This window comes from Odocoileus virginianus, chromosome 5 (genome assembly GCF_023699985.2).
Source record: "Odocoileus virginianus isolate 20LAN1187 ecotype Illinois chromosome 5, Ovbor_1.2, whole genome shotgun sequence".
NCBI lineage: Eukaryota > Metazoa > Chordata > Mammalia > Artiodactyla > Cervidae > Odocoileus > Odocoileus virginianus.
This window is the reverse complement of record NC_069678.1, coordinates 17,271,670-17,288,624: the sequence shown is the minus strand read 5'-3', so window position 1 is coordinate 17,288,624 and position 16,955 is coordinate 17,271,670. Positions and strand designations below refer to the sequence as shown.

The 16,955-nt window shown below is 44.8% G+C and overlaps 1 protein-coding gene across 1 annotated transcript in view; it reads right to left on the bottom strand.

Moving 5' to 3' along the window:
* LOC110132069 (sodium/potassium-transporting ATPase subunit alpha-4) overlaps window positions 1-11,284 on the bottom strand; it is a 31,887-nt gene extending 20,603 nt beyond the window's left edge. The window contains exons 1-11 of the mRNA XM_020885189.2: window positions 11,158-11,284; window positions 10,741-10,922; window positions 10,492-10,551; window positions 8,423-8,626; window positions 7,564-7,677; window positions 5,292-5,426; window positions 4,915-5,032; window positions 3,191-3,459; window positions 1,540-1,738; window positions 1,193-1,302; window positions 879-1,013 (exon numbers count right to left, since the gene is read on the bottom strand). Coding sequence (XP_020740848.1) covers window positions 879-1,013; window positions 1,193-1,302; window positions 1,540-1,738; window positions 3,191-3,459; window positions 4,915-5,032; window positions 5,292-5,426; window positions 7,564-7,677; window positions 8,423-8,626; window positions 10,492-10,551; window positions 10,741-10,890 — 1,494 coding nt within the window. The 5' untranslated portion in view covers window positions 10,891-10,922; window positions 11,158-11,284. The remainder of the gene's footprint in view (window positions 1-878; window positions 1,014-1,192; window positions 1,303-1,539; window positions 1,739-3,190; window positions 3,460-4,914; window positions 5,033-5,291; window positions 5,427-7,563; window positions 7,678-8,422; window positions 8,627-10,491; window positions 10,552-10,740; window positions 10,923-11,157) is intronic.
* Window positions 11,285-16,955: the final 5,671 nt, after the last annotated feature.

Here is a 16,955-nt window from a genome sequence, read left to right as displayed (position 1 = left end):
CAACGGTGATGCCACTGTTCCTGCCTTTCCACCAGACCCCTCAAAGGGTGCCAGTGTTCCCCCATGGGAGGGAAGTGCTGGGCTTCCTGTTCCTCTCATGAATTTCACTGTGAGGCCACCACTGCCCTCCCCCTGCATTTCTCCTGTCGTCACACCTCCCTGCAAAAGCAGCTTCACAGTCAGAAGAGCCCTGACCGCCTACCTGATGGCAGCTGCTAGAACTGCAGGCATGGAATGAAAAGAAATATTTGATGACTTGTGAGATACGGTACTCAGGGAAGTGACAGACAAATCTAGCATATTCTGCAGCAGCAAGTCTCAACAGTTGCCGCAGAGACACCCAACCAGCCTTTGCTGCCTGTGGACATTTCAGAGACTACTTCATGACTAGCTCGCTGCACAGTGACGTAGCCTCAAGACTGCTTAGGGCTGAAAAAAAAAAAAAAAAGACTGCTTAGGGCTGAACACCTCTTCCTTTATCATCTATGTCTGCCTTTTACTGTTCACCACTTTCCCTTGGGCTTCCCGGTGCAATGCAGGAGCCGCAGGAGACTCGGGTTCAATCCCAGGGTTGAGAAGATCTCTTGGAGGAGGGCATGGCAACCCACTCCAGTAATCCTGCCTGGAGAATCCCATGCACAGAGGAGCCTGGCAGGCCACAGTCCACAGGGGCGCAAAGAGCCGGACACGACTGAAGCAATTTAGCACGTGCACATACATGCACTTTCCCTTAAGATGAGCCTTCCTCCTAACTGGGGTGCCAGTTGCACACGGTATCTTGTTCCACAGCTCAGACACAAAGGCAGAGGCAAAGCGCCCCCTTCTCCAGATGACGAGCCCGTCCCCGCTGCTATCTCCTACCTTGGTCGGCTCTGTACCTGGTACTTGTTGGTAGAATTGAAGGGAATCTCTGCCACCTTGGGGTTTTTCTCTCTTATCTCCTTCACAGAGCTGTAGGACTGCTCGATGAACTTGAGGAGCGCGGACTCAGAAGCGTCTCCTGTTGTCGCCCGCTGCCAGGATGGGGTTGGTATAATAAGCCTGGGAGGCGTGGCACGTGGGTTTGCCGATGGTAACAAGGTAGAGGGGCAGAATGGGGAGGCTGCTGGGGGGCATCACCCAGGGCCAGGAAAGAGAGATTTAGGTTACATGCTGGACACTGAAGTCCCCTCTACCCCCTTGGGCCTGACACCTTAGCTATGGGAAGGTTCTCCTCATTCGCCTTAAAATCAGCCCGGTTGCAGAGGCCAGCAATTCGGGCCAGGATAAACCAGGTGTCAGAGCCCTTGGCAAATGGATTCCCTGAGGAGAGAACAGAACAGTGAGCAGGGCGGGAACAGGCGAGTTTAAAGCGGGGGGTTATTCACATCCCGTTCAGCATCCAGACACTCCGCAGAGACGTTTCCTTTTCGCCAGGCCTCCTGGCTCTCCTCTCCCTTTCCAGCTCTCTCCTCCCTGTCTGGACTTAGCATGCCCTTTCAGCTACCCATCACGTCTCCCACATCCTTCCACTCCCTGACCACCAATGCCGCCAGTCACCGGTCTGCTGTTCACTGGTGTCGGCCTCATAGATGGCCCTGTCGAACCACAGGTGGGCGACGGTCATGCGGTTCTGGGTGAGGGTGCCCGTCTTGTCGGAGCAGATGGTGGAGGTGGAGCCCAGCGTCTCCACCGCCTCCAAGTTCTTCACCAGGCAGTTCTTCCGAGCCATGCGCTTGGCTGTCAGGGTCAGACACACCTAAGGCCAGGAGGAGGGGAGAGGGGTGTAAATGAAGAGGAGAGCTCTGCTCCTCACAGCACTCTGTGGTTTTGGAAACCTGATCATTTTTGTTACTCTTGTAATTTTTGGTACTTATTTCCCTTTTGTCGTCACCTAATCTTTAAAACTCCCATCTGTGGCCACAGTAAAGGAAATTAGGAAAGTGATTTTGGTTTGTACTGTATGGCAGAGTTTCAAAAAAAGAGTGCATTCCTTTACCAGGGTAGTGTAGACAATGATCTCCTATTCCTTCTGGAATATTCCTCTCCCCCTTGATCCTTTCATCTTTTCTTTCCACAGCCTTTTCTCCATTCAAATTCAGACCACACCTCTTTCTCAAGTCTGGTCTTTCCAAGGGCCACGTTGAGGGCTAACCTTTGACTGTGGTATAAGATGCTGTGGGTGGAGGAGGATTGCACCAATAGTTTAAAGAAAGAATGAAGAGGAGAGAATGGTGAAACTGAGCAGGACTGTTGTAGCATTAAAAGGACTTGAGAAATACACTTAAACCAGAAGATTTTTGTTAAGCATAATTCAAGTGAAAACCAGGCATGTGGCAAGGTTATTTTAAAAGCGAATAAATTCTTAGGCTGTGGTTATGTACAGAATTTTAACTGTGGAATTTTTATTTACATAACATCATGTGTCCTGATGTTTTTGTGCTGGTCCAGCCACACCCTGGATATTGCTCTCATTTCCATTTTAAGAAGGATATTGATAAAGAAGCACATGCCCCAAACAGGTGATCGGCAAGACAGGGGTCTGAAGATCATGTCCCAGAAAGAAGGACTAAGGTAAAAGGGATTCTTTGGCCTCCCAACCTGGAGAGTTTGAGGGGACATAATGGCTACTGCAAAAAAATGTAAAGGATAGGTTTGTAGAAGAGAGAGGATCGATTTATTTTGTGTTCCTTCAGATGAGAAATCTAGGACCAAACAGAGAATCATATAATTCAACATAATGAAATCTAACTAGAGCACTCCAGCAATGAAATGAAGTCAGATAAAAGGGGGGTGGGCTTCCCATTACTAGAAATCATCATTATCTCCTACATATTTTATACAAGAGATTTGGCATTGGTTGAAAGGTTGAATTTCTATGAACTCTGAAGTCCTTACTAGTAGGATTCTATAATCCTAATACATTGAGGCCTTGGAGTGCAGCAAGTTGGCCAGGTTCACCACCCAGGACTGGAACTCACTCTGGGTGATTTATAGTCTAATGCTTTCTGCATCATAACTCACTTCTTTTCTCACTAAAGAGAGAAGGCACCAGAAATACGGGTGGAGGAAGTCAGCGTAATTTGGGAACTAAATGATTTGACATCCGTATATGCATTGGAGTACTCTGCACTTGAGAGGTGAAGCCACAAAAGAAAATACGAGTGATTTCATTTCCTTGGGGGAGCCACCCTCCACCCTGGTTACTCACTGTGACGGTGGCCAGCAGCCCCTCAGGCACATTGGCCACGATGATGCCGATAAGAAAGATGACAGCCTCCAGCCAGGTGTAGCCCAAGATAAGTGAGAGCCCAAAGAAAGTGACACCCAGGAAGACAGCCACTGCTGTGATCGTGTGGATGAAGTGTTCCAGCTCAATAGCAATGGGGGTCTTGCCCACTGCCAGGCCGGAGGTCAGTGAGGCAATACGGCCCATCACGGTGGAGTCTCCGGTGGCGATCACAATCCCCTGGGCTGTCCCTGTGGATGAAGGGGGAAGTCTGAATGGGGAAGGCTATTGGATTTGGTTCCTACATAGAGAAAACTGTAATGGTCAAAAACAAGGTGGAAGCTCAAGGGTCTCTGAGAGGTTATTACGTTCTGCTCTCTTTACGTTTCATTTGTACAAGTGAGGGTCTCCTAGTCTGAAAAATCTCAGATTTCACAGTTCTCCAGAGATAGCCAATTTTATTGCCTAACTGCCTTCACCGTCAAGGTCTTTGTCTTTGTTGCACTTAATCTAAGTATCTCCTATTGCCTGCATGTTTCTCATCTTGTCCTCGGCAGCTGAAGAGTTTCTTGAGCCCCAGGCATAGTGGGTACCCTTCTGCTGGAATCCTACGTTCCAAAAGCCCCCATCCTCTAACCCAGGGCTTCTCAATTTGCCCCCCAGGACTCATCTGGCAGCATCTGGAGTTGAGACCGAGATGGGAGGGGTTTCCACTGGCACCTCATGGGAGAGAGCGGGTCGCTGCCAGGCATCCTGGAGCTCAGAGGACAGCCCTGCTTCCCCTACCGACAGGAGCGCTGCCCAGCGGTCAGCATGGCTCGGTTTGCTGGCTGGGGCCAGTCTGACCCCTGCTGGCTGGCACAGGCCATAACAGTGGGGCTTCTGGGCCCTAAGTCAGGATGCCAACTCCACACACAGGATGTAGACCACTCAGCTATGTGGCTTGAAATGAAGGGCCCCACAAAGTTCTTTGCTTACAATAATTCTTCCAAATTCCTACCATTAAAGTTACAGTCAGAATCACCCAGAAGAGCAACATATTATAGAGATAGCTCTTATTTTTTAATCAGAAAGACTCATGCCTGAAAGTTCAACCTTTCTACCTAGCTGTTTGCTCTGGGGCAAGTTCAAATCTCTAAAGTCAGTACCCTCTCTTGGGATAGTGAAGAGAAGTTAGGGTTTACTTCAGGAGAAGAATGACTTAGCAGGGCTGAATAATTTTCTTCCCTTCTATGCTATTTTCAGCTCATAGACCACAGTTCATTCACTACATAGAATAAAAATAGCTACAATTACAGGGCACTTAAAATGTGTTAGGCCTTGTGCTAAGCATTTTATATGTATTATCTTCTTTAACCCACATAAAAATTTATGGAGCAGTGACTTTCAGTATCATCATTGTTCAAATGTGGAAATGATGGCTTTGACTTTTGATTTAAGATCGTAAGTGACATGAGTGACAAAGAATGTAGACTATTTACTGGCTATTACATTCCCTACTACCTTTAGATGATAGAGAATTCTAGAAATCTTTGTTTCAACCTTTGCTGCTTCTTTTTTTTTTTGGCATTTTTTTAACTCCCCAACTAGAGCTCCAACCTGTGCCCCCTGCAGCGGACTATCGGAGTCCTAACCACTGGACCACCTTAGGTGACCACCATCAATCTTTACTTTTGAATCTAGGCTACTTATGATTTGACATTCACCTTCCACACAGTGGGTGGAGAAGAAGCAGATATTTTGGGTCTCCAGAGGGTTCTCATTGGTGAACTCAGGGGAGCGGGACTGGGGCTCTGACTCTCCTGTCAAGGATGAGTTGTCCACCTGGGATGGAAGAGAGGAGGGTCGTAAAGCGAGAATGGAAAAAAGATTTACACAGATGACACATCTTTTTCTGCCACCAGCATCATCGTTATCGACATGCAGACAGAAACAGAAACTTGCACACCACTGTAACCTCAGATCTGCTCTTGTGACTTCTCAAGGTTCCGAATAAGATGGTAATTCATTAACTGAGCCCAGGTCACCGCAGTGCTCTCAGACCACAGTTGGCCTCCTTCCACAGCATTTCACACCCCCTCACCTTACATCCTTCTGAAGAGATGAGCCGGATGTCAGCGGGGATTCGGTCCCCACCCTTAACTTCCACCAGGTCTCCTACGACCACTTCATGCACAGGGATCTGAAGCTTCTCTCCACCTCGAATGACCAGCGCTTGCTGTGGGAAGACAGGGCAGGGTCATTTCCAGAGCTCTTTTCTCATTCCCATCCAGTTCCTGGTCTCCTGTCCTCTGATTCCCACTGTTACTCACTACATCATTTGCGCAGATCACTTTGGTAGATTGCAAATTCTTACCATCACTGTCTGCAGGGCCCTTTGATGCTCCTCTCACTTATATCCCTTGAAGGAATGGGATTTTACCTCTTCATTTCTGCACTTAGGTTCGACCAAATGGCTTGCTTTGGCCCATAGGACATTAGCAAATGTAATGCAAGCAGATGCTTAAAAAATGCTTGTACACTGGGGCTTGCCCTCTGTCACCATATTGAATGGGCTCAAGCTAACCTCCTGGAGGAAGAGAGATTATAAGGAGAAAGGCCCAGATGTCCATGACATCTCATCTGAAGCCCCAGACATGTCAATGAGGTCATCTAACACCATCCAGCACCAGCTAAGCTCAACCCAGATCAGAAGAACAGCCTAGCCACAGTGAGAAGTACTGTGTTTGTTGTTTTGAGCCGCTATGTTTTTAGGGTGGTTTGCTAGGCAGCAGACACTGATAGTCTCCAAACTCCCACTTCATTCTACCAAAACATTTTCCCCTGAACTCTTACCCAAGGAAGGAATTAAGTTCTGTTGATATCAAAGGGAGAAGATCCCGGGCTAAAATGCTAGAACATGACCATGTCATTGGCAAAATCTGGAGCCTGTCCCTCTTCAAGTTTCCAGCCCTCTACCTAGGAACGTCTTCCTGCTGCCATGTTTTCCAGGGTCTTTAGAAAGTTTTTATTTGAAAATAATCGAAACTTTCAGAAGAGTTGCAAGAATAAAAATTGTACCAAGAGCACCTATATAACCTTTGCCCAGATTCATCTGTTAACATTTTACCCTATTCGCTCTGTCATCTGTTCTGTCTCTGCATGTGTCTATGTGAACTTTTTCCCCCCACACTATTTGAGGGCAAGTTACATACATCATGATCTTTGTAAAAAAAATATTATATCTTTTGATGTGGACCATTTTTAAAGTCTTTATTGAATTTGTTACAATATTGCTTCTGTTTTACATTTTGTTATTTTTTTTTTACTGTGAGGCATGTGGGGTCGCTGACCAGGGATCGAATCATACCCCCTACATTGGAAGATGAAGTCTTAACCACTGACTGCCAGGGAAGTCCCCACATAAATCATGATCTTTTATCATACATACTTCAATGTGCATTTCCCGGGAATTAGGCGAAGGAACTGGAAACCCACTCCAGTATTCTTGCCTGGAAAATTCCATGGATAGACGAGCCTGGTGGGCTACAGTAGTCCATGGGGTTGCAAAAAGTCAGACATGACTTAGTGACTAAGCATGCAAGCATAAGAATTAGGGTATTAAATAACCATAAAATGGTTATCAAACTCAGTAAAGTTCACATAGACACAATACTTTCACCTGCTGTCTGCATTCTAGTTTTATCAATTGACCCAACATATCCTTTACAGCATTTTTTTCTGCTCCAGCATAGGATTTGGTCTAGGGTCAGATTTAGCTGTCATGTCCATTTAGCCTCCTTTAATCTGCATCACTTCCATAGCTGTTCTTTGTCTTTAAGAATCTGCCTTCCCCAACCGCCTGTGCCTCCACCTTACTTTTGGGGGGATAGATCCCCAATAGATTTGAGGTTTCATATTATGCTCATTGGACTTCTCTGGTGGCTCAGACGGTAAGGAATCCACTGCAATGCGGGAGACCTGGGTTAGATGCCGGGGTGGGGAAGATTTCCTGGAGAAGGGAATGGTAACCCACTCCAGTATTCTGGCCTGGAGAATTCCAGGGACAGAGGAGCTGGCAGGCTGCAGCCAGTGGGTTTGCAAAGAGTCAGAAACCACTGAGCGACTAACACTTTCACTTTCATTATGCTCATTAGATTCAGATTACGCATTTCAAACCAGACAACTTCCAAAGGTGATGTGTTTTTCTCAGGGTACTCTTAAAGCCAGACAGGATACTTAAATGAATTCACCCTCATTATCAGCCTCACACAATTCACTCATGGTAGGGTACAATTCTTCAAGGTACATAAAAGTCATATATTTGGCTACATTCTAACACATTCTCTCACTAGATCCTTCCATATGAATCCTACCTGAGGTACCATGTTCTTAAAAGATTCCATGATCTTGGAGCTCTTGGCCTCCTGATAATAGGAGAAGCAGCCAGTGATGACGACCACGACGGTTAGTACGATGCCCAGGTACAGCTGCGGGTAGGGAAACCAAGGGCTCATCAGTTGGTTCTTTCCTTCCTCTTCGTTCTCAGAAAGTCAGTTTGCAAAGGTAATAGCCATTTCTCTAGGTGGAGGAAACCATGGGACTCGGCAGGAGAGCACAGGGGTTGAGCAGAGTCTGAGACAGCCTGGCTCTTTCAGCTTCCTGCTAAAGGAACCCCAAGCTACAATTTGGAGCCAGCAAAACTCCAGATCCAAGAAGCACCATCTTTTCTTCTCCAGAAAGGCTACTCACAGGGGGTGGGGGCTAGTGAGGAGATGGATAGGAAGGAGAGAGATTAAAATTCTGCGAAAGAGAGTAGACAACAAAGTGCTTTGATGATCAGTCATGAGGATCATCAAAGGAGAGCAAGTTTCTAGAGAGAACTCTGTATCTCAGGGAGCTGAGACAGAAGCTTTCTGTTTCTTTTTTTGGCCACACCACATGGCTGGCAGGATCTTAGTTTCTTGAGCAGGGATCAAACCCGTGCCCCCTGCAGTGGAAGCACTGCAGTACTGTGGAGTCCTAACCACTGAACTGCCAGGGAATATCCAAGATTTTTTTTTTTTTTAAAGAGGCTTTCTAGATAAAAGGGAAACCAGGAGGGACCAAAGCTCTCTTAGCAACTCCTGGGAGTATATTGATTTGGACCTGAGGACTTCTGGAGTGCTAGGCTGCTGAATAGAAGAGTGGCAGGGACTGAGCAGAGCCTGGGCAGCAGTGGTTGAACAGACTCACGTTGTCTTTGGTGGAGTCCTCCTTGAAATACATCTGGATGCTGTAGGCCACGAAGCAAAGAATAGCGCCAGTCCACAGTAGGAGGGAGAAGCCGCCAAACAGCTGCTTGCAGAATTTGACCCATTCTGGAGTGGTCTTGGGAGGGGTAAGTGTATTGGGTCCATCTCGAGTCAGGATTTCCTGCGCCTTTTCAGGGCTATGGCCCTGTGTAGAGAAGAAATAGGGAGGAAGGGAGAACCATGAGAAGAAAGCAGCTGTCACAAAGGAGAACCTGGCTTCAGAACTCAGATCTGCCATTTATAGCCCCAGGATAAGTCTAGAGACCAGTAAAGTTCTCCAAGGGTCAGCCTGGAAGTTCTTCCTACATAAGTGGGATTCTAAAACTTGCATTACAGAAGGATCTTATTTAGCCTCCTTACTCAGGAAGGATTTTTAGTTTATGGGTTGATTCACAAATCTTTTGAACACCTGTCTTGGGACAGGTACAACAGTAGAGTGCTAAAGTGAGTAAAACTGATGCTGGGCCTAATGGAACTCCATCTCCAGTGAGGAGATGCATATAAACGATTTATAATACACTGTGCCAGGCTAATGGAATGATGAGATACAATGCATATGCTTATAACATGCAGATATCCACACTTTGATTCTTTAACTTGGAAATAGAAAAAAACAAACAAGCAACTAGATACATGAGATTGTAGATCCTCTCTCTAGCCTGGTGCGTAATCTTGTGTGCTTTTTCCTGAGTGACAATAAGAGTAAAACCTGCTAGAGGATTGTAATAAAAAAAAGAAGAAGAAGAAATTAGCTCTCTTAAATATCCATCAGCCACTCCCCAACCTCCCCTGGAAAAATACAATTTAAATAAAAACAGGACCCGTCCCCTATGCTCATCTCTGGTTACCAGATGGTCACTCTAAGACCCTCCAATGAAGAGATTCTAGTGCTCAGAGGAACTTACGTTTCCAGGGCTTTTGTTTATTTGTGATCATTGTGTTAGTGGTTCCAGTAGAAAGAGCAGCAACAGTAAAGTGATGGCAGCGGTAATATATGGTTTTGCTGGCAAACCAGCAGTTCTCAAAGTACGGCCTGGGGACCTACAGGGTCCTGAGATGCTTTCTGGGCAGAGCGGATCCTCGAAGCCAAGCAATTTTTTTTCTTTTAACACAAGTAGAGTCCTAACCACTGGGCCATGAAGGAATTCTCAAACAATTTTCACAATAACACTGAGCTGTTGTCTGTCTTTTCACTCACATTCTCTTGAGTATAGAGTAGAATTTTCCCAAGGCTACAGGGCATGTGGTAGCACAATAGAGTTAATGCTGAAACTATATGAGAATCCAGCAGCCTTCTACTAGAAAGCTAGATGTTAGATTTGCAAAAATGTAAAATACCACTAATTTTTTTGCTTTGAAAAGCAGTTGACATAAAAATATTCGTACTAATAGATAATGGCTTTACTCTTGTTTACAAACGAATTAGGAAATACTTTTTAATTTTCTTAATTTTGATTTCTAATATGATAAATATAGATGACAGATGCGAGCTAGGCTTAGTCGCTCAGTCGTGTCCAGCTCTTTGCGACCCCGTGGACTGCAGCCTACCAGGCTCCTCTGTCCATGGGATTCTCCTGGAAAGAATACTGGGTTGCTATGCCCTCCTTCAGGGGGTCTTCTTGACCCAGGGATCCAACTCGCGTCGACACCTGAATTGCAGATGTACCCTTTACGGCTGAGCCACCGGGGAAACCTGATAGATGTAACCCACATAAGTCAAAGCTCCTTGGAATCCTTGATAATCTGTAAGGGTGTGAATGGGTCCCCAGGACAAAGGTTTGAGAGTGCTGCCCTAGCCGGTCCTCATTCTTTGCTCTAATCCTGAGCTCTCTTTGGAGTAGTTAGCATTGTCATCTCTTTCAGAATGTGTGCCCTTGGCCAGGTGCAGGTTAAGGATAAGAGCATTGACCCTCAAGTCAGGGGCTAGAGTTCCAGCTCCGCCTTTGTCCTGGGAGCCTCAGGATTGGGGATGGAGAGGCTCTGCCCGCCTCAGGGAACTCCTCCACTCACCCTTCTCAGGTCCACAGAATACTTGGCGCTCAGCTCATCCAAGGTTAATCTGTGATCATCCTGAGGAGACAGTAGAGCCACTGAGGGGCAGGTGGTGACACATCATTTCCAGGGGAGACGTTTATGGGGAAGAGGGGAGGCCCTGCCCGTGTGATGCACTCTCAGGGGGAGGGTTAGAGGTTAGAAGGCTGAGGGTTGAGGGAGGTTTTTGGAGGGCAGTTTGTCAGCACCCTCTTCAGGTGTCCTCACCATGACTACTTCCTGCTTCAGCTCCTCCAAATCTTTCTTCTTTTTTCTCCTCTTCACTTTTTTTTTACTCATTTTAGGGCTGTTCGTAGGTCTTGGGTTTGGATTCCGCTCATGAGGGGTCACGGTCCCTTTTTTCCCTCTAAGCCCCATGGTTTTCCCTGGATATGGCTGTCCCAGATCACCTGGTGGGAAGAAAGCAACTGAGAGTGAGGAGTGTGAGGGGACAGGGGGAGGGCGGAGACTGGGAAGGAGGAAGACGGGCTCATGGAGGGGCTGCCGGGGAGGGCAGCCGTGGGGACGCCCTGGATGCCGGGAGGAGGCGGGGAGGGATGAGAGGAGCCTGTGGCCTAAGCTACAGGAAGGAGAAGGGATAAGGCGAGGGAGCCGAGGAAATGAAGCGTGGAGGGTACGATGTGCCTGAGTGCTGAAGATGCTACAGGACCCTGAGCAGGTAGGAAGTGCAGTGGGCTTCAGGGTATGCTGGAAGGCCCCAGCCCCAGCCGCCGTGGTGCCAAGGCAACGACCAGGCCCGTGGTCACAAAGGCCTCTGCAAAGTTCTAACCCAGAACACACAAGGCTTAGTCTCTGGGTGTGGCAACGACTGGAGCAGGTTCTGCCACAGAGACAATTGTAGTCTGAAGGCAAGACTAGAGCAAAGTCCCAGCCTGGTCCTGCCAGCTTCCGGGACCCAGAGGTACCCCAGATAGCTGACTCAAAAAATAAAGCAGGCAGTCTGTATGTGAGTGTGCTTTTGCAGACGCAAACTTCCCACCGACATTGACTTTGAGCTTCTGGTTACAGGAGATCAGATAGCAGGTTAGGTCAGACTTTGGACTTTTGAAACAGTCCTGGCTTTGAATCCTGTCTCCTCTGCTTACCAGAGGAGTGTGGCTTTGGTTAAGTTACCTAACCTCTTTGTGCCTCTCTTTCCTCATCGCTAGAGGCGGATACCATCTACATTGTAAGCTGGCAAGAGTAAGGATTAAAGTGCGGTGCTTCATGTAAAGCATATCTGATATACATAGTGTGTGCTCAACATATGAAATGAAGTGAAAGTCACCTACTCATGTCTGACTCTTTGCGACCCCATGGACTGTAGCCTGCCAGGCTCCTCTGTCCATGGGATTCTCCAGGCAAGAATACTGGAGGGGGTTGCTATTTCCTTCTCCAGGGGATCTTCCCAACCCAGGGATCAAACCCTGGTCTTCTGCATTGCAGGCAGATTCTTTACCCGCTGAGCCACCAGGGAAGCCCTGTGCTCAACATATAGCTTGAATTAAATGTTAGGAGTCTTATCTGTCGCTCAATATACAGCTCTTCTCAGTGAGACTGAAAATACGCTTTCCATGTGAATACCCTGTATTTCCTCATGACATATTTATCTCTTATTCACCTTCATTGACATCTCGGTATGCTGTTTGGTTGTATTAACTTCACATATATTTTACATGGAAAATTATGTTGTGCCTCCTTCCAAAAAACCATCTGAAGTGGCTATATGTTTATATTATTTATACATTTTTCAGTTATGCATGTCACATACATTTTTCCTAAGGTGGGATATTTATTTAATTGCATTTTGGTTTGGCATGCTTTTCAAAAATATGACTGGATCAGAAAACATCCACCTCGGGGCTGATGTAACATTCCTTTAATATTCAGAAACAGAAAATTTCCCTTCCCAGCTGGGACAAATAATAGTTTGTTTCTTTAATTGATTGGTTGAAATTTTCCTTCTCTTCTAAAAGTGTACAAAATAAAACCTGAAAGTCCCCTTTCCCTCTCCCTAAACTTAGATTCCCCACCGCTGATGTTACTGGTTTTGGCAGTGTGCTGTGTGTCCTTCCAGTCTTTTTCTACATTTATACTAATAGTATCTATAAGGAGGTGGATTCTCACTTTTTACAGACTCATTCAACTCCCCTTTCATTTATGTGAAGAGTTTATTTAATGGCCACAAGGCATGCCATATTCTGTATTGATGGTGGTCTATTCACTCATTGCCACTACTGATTGGTTTACAGGATATTTCCCTTTTAATTTTTTAAAAGCATTGTTGCAGCAGCATCCCTATATATAGTGCTTTTAGGCCTTTGCGCTTCAGTTTACATAGAACTGATTCCTGTTCTGACTCAAGATTCTCTTGTTTAAAATCTTAAGAAATTTCTACCAGATTGCTCTGCAAAAGGGCTCGTCTTACCCATATCCCACCACCAAGATACAGAAACGTCCACTTCCCACACCTTTGATTACACTGGATGACCCTGGCCATTTTCATTTTTTTCTATAATAACTGGCAAGATTTTATACCTTCCTGTTTTAATTTCCATTTCTTTATTTTCTAAGTAGTGCTTTTTCTTATATTTATGGGCCTTCTGGACTTTATTTTCCTTTTGCTGAATTGTCATTATTTGCCCAATTTTCCATTGTTCTTTTCCTTATTAATGTGTTCCAAGGGGTTCCAACCTCTTATCATATACATTACAAATATTTTCTCCCAGTCTCTGTGTTTAACGTAGATCATAAAATCCCAAAGAGCAAGGTTCAAGTTAAAACTGTGAAGTTAATCTATGCATCATCCATGTCACAATAGCATTTAGCCCAGCTTTGCACATAGGAGGTCCCTCAAGGCAACTTTATTGACAATAAAATCAAGTGAATTTATTTTTGAAAACCCCATTCTGTCCCCACAGAAGTCTACCTCTTCTGAGAGGCCTTTTCTAATTGCCAAATCCAAAATAGCAGCTCTCACAAGCAGTCCTCAATCCATCACTTGTGGGCTTCACTGCACTTCTTAACCTCTGAAATTATCCTGCCACTTATCCATTGACTTGTTAAGTTTTCTGTTTCTCCATGACAGTGGGGACCTTTCTGGGCTTATTTGGGCTCTATACCTAGCCCCTAGAATAGCACAGAGTGGTTCATCCCCAGACAGTTCCTAAAAATAAGTTGAACAATGAATTTTCAGGTTTTATCCTAATATTATAAGGTCCAATACCCATCATTTTGGTCTGTTATGTTTTAAAACCTGTTAGGGTTGATATGCTAGCATTACAGTTATCTACTCATTTGCTTCATAATTATTTATTAAAAAACTCTCTGATATTCTTACCTGATCACTCTTGCAGCTGAATGTCACAACCAACATGTCATGCTTTATAAAAATACAGTGAGGCTTTTAATTGGTATTATATTGGTTCTTTATAGCAGCTTATTTTTATCTTTACTATATTCTGTTTTCCCAAACAGCAGTCAAGTTTAGCTTTCCATGCATTTATGTTTTTTTTTTTATTATTCTCATTGTGTTTTAAAATTTTCTTTGATAAGCACGTTATGCCACAAATGCTAAATCTTGAGTGCAGTTTGTTTTGGTTCTGCTGTAAATAGAAGCTCTTTTACTGTATTTTCTAATACTTAGAGATAAATTTGATTTTAAAAAACCGATGTCTTGTACCTATAATTTTGAAATCATTGCTTATAGGACTTTTTTGTTGTTGCTCTAACTTTCTTTTGATTGAATTCCTTGGATACTTTTAGCTATTTAACCATATTTGTTACCAAAAAAAATATGTTTTTATTTCTTCCAGCTTGTCCCTTTATTTAGACCTTATAAATACAAACTTCTTGTCCAAGATTTCAAATGTTGCTGCTATTGCTTTTGTTATAGTTGTTATTATTATAGTTTTCTAGACTCATACATCCTTCCCCGCTTCTCTGAACATGATTACGTTTTCCTTAATGCTTTTTTCCTTGAACATCTTAATCAGGAATAAACGTTAAATTTTACTGATAACCTTCTAACATCTTTTGAAATAATTATTTGATCATTTTTCTAGTGCATGTTAGTGGTTAGTTTCTGTATAATATACTGTCCTTGAATTCTACTATTTGATGATACATTAACAAATATATATATGTTTATTTTATTAAATTCTATCAAAACTGTATTTGTTTCATAAAATAGGCAGAGCAATATAAAAGTTTTTTCTATCTTCTAGTACAGTTGAAATAATATAAGGGTGTTCTCTGAGTTCTAATTGTTGGCAATTTTATCTGCTCCTGGTGCTCTGAGCAGGCTGATGGTTGAAAGCTTATAGACATAGGGCCCATGGACAGTACAGCATTCGGTTGTTTTTCATGCTACCCAGGGCCAAAGATCTGAGAAAATGTTTTGAGTATCTCTTATTTCCTATTTCCCCCATTCTTTAATCCCTAAAATAAATGTGGGATCAGGGATCAGAGACACAGTTGACCCACGACTTCACCTAATGAAGTGCCCCAGAGGTGTTGGGGAGGGGCTGCGCTCAAAATCTAGAAAGGATATTCCATGAAACCAGCACCAAATGATCTAACCATTTGCCCTATGTCATGTTGCATTCTTAGCATTATGAGTATTTAGCTTGTTGTCTGTCTCTGATGAATCTTGATATTTACTATTCTGCAGGGAAAAAGAAAAAGGCATGGAAAACCTGTCTGCCTGGGTCAGAGGTTGGCCTTAGTTTTACACTACATCCCATAGTAAGAGTCTCTCATCTTCTCAGTAACGGCCTCTAAGATGGTTGATTCTTAACCCCCTACCCCATCATTAAGGTCATGCCCTCTCCCCTTCTCGGGTTCTAATCACTTGGATCTGCCCAGCCTCTACTGGTCAGATGTTCACTGTCCACACATTCCTGGCTCCCTTCGTAGCTTCCCCAGCTCATTAAACCACTGCGCTCATCAGGCTGCCTTCACGCCCACAGTTTTTCTGTTCACATCACTGCCAATGAATATGGATGGCATGCTGGTTAAGGGAGCTGGTCTCGGGTTTGAATCCTGATTCAGATGCTTACCATCTTTGAGACTGAGCACATAATTTTGCCTTTCCAAGCCCTAATTTTCTCATCTGAAAATTAAAGAAAACAATAGTCTCCATCTCACTGGATTAAGAGGATTTTTTTCATCATCCAACCAATATTTATTAATTGCCCAATACATGTCAGGCATCATTTTTTTAGGTGATAAATAAAGGTGGTGAAGAGAAAAGTACTTCTGTGTACATGGAAATAATTCTGGAGTAGTCAGGCAAACATTTTTGCTTTTGTATAAGCAAAAAACTATATATGTGTGTGTGTGAATTATATATTTTTATACACTACTTATATCCAACTATCTATGTAAATTTGAGGTAGATAGTGTTCGTGAATGAAAACAGAGAGAATGGGGAAAGAGGTGCCAAAGTGTTAATTTATTTGCTGTGGTCTGTGAGGACCTTGTGAAGAGGTATTGTTTAAGGGGCAATCTGTAGAAAGTGAGGCAGCCAGTCATGTGAAGAACTAGAGAAAACAATTCCTGGCAGAGGGACCATCAAAAATAAAGGCCCTGAGGCGGGATTAAACGAGACTATACAACTAAAAGTGTGACGTACTTACAGCACAGAGAAGCTGCAGGTAATTCTCCTGCAAGTTCTGTCACAATAATCACCATCACCACCACTGCTAAGGCTGTAATAAGGGGGCCAAGCGCTGACGCCTGACCGGCATCCCAAGATCCTGGCACAGGGCTGTAGCTTGTGGTCTTCCTCTCTCCTGTTGTTAGGGACTGCTGGGAAAATGCACACCTGCCCGTCCGCCCCTCCATCCCCAGCACAGAAGCATCCCTCCTTACCGCCCTTCACACCTTGTCCGAGATTTCTGATGTCTGCTGCTGCGGCTCCGTCACTCTGCGGTGTCCGACTATTTGTGACCCCACGGACTGTAGCCCACTAGACTCCTCTGTCCATGGGATTCTCCAGGCAGGAATACTGGAGTGGGTTGCCATGCCCTCCTCCAGCGGATTTTCCTGACCCTCTGTCTCCTGCCCCGTCAGGGAGATTCTTTACCACTGGGCCACCTGGGAAGCCTCCAATGTCCGCTACTTAGATGAATTTCAAGGATTGCATCTACTTCTCCCTCCATTCTTTCCCCCTCCAAAGACAGCAACTAGAACAGTATAGGCTGTTCATTGGTGTTGACAATCAGGATCCTTCAGCCCACCATCTCCTCCCCGCCATCCTGACCCTGCTGCTCATATTAAGAGTGGCTTGCTTGTGGTCTGGTATGGAAAAAGCAGACGTGGCCCTCAGGGTTCGGGCCTATCGATTCATGGACTCTTTCTTGTCCTAGAAAAGCCTTGATGGTTCTTGGGGTGGGTTCAGCTGTGAGGAAGGACGGCCCCACTATATGCTCTTCTGGATC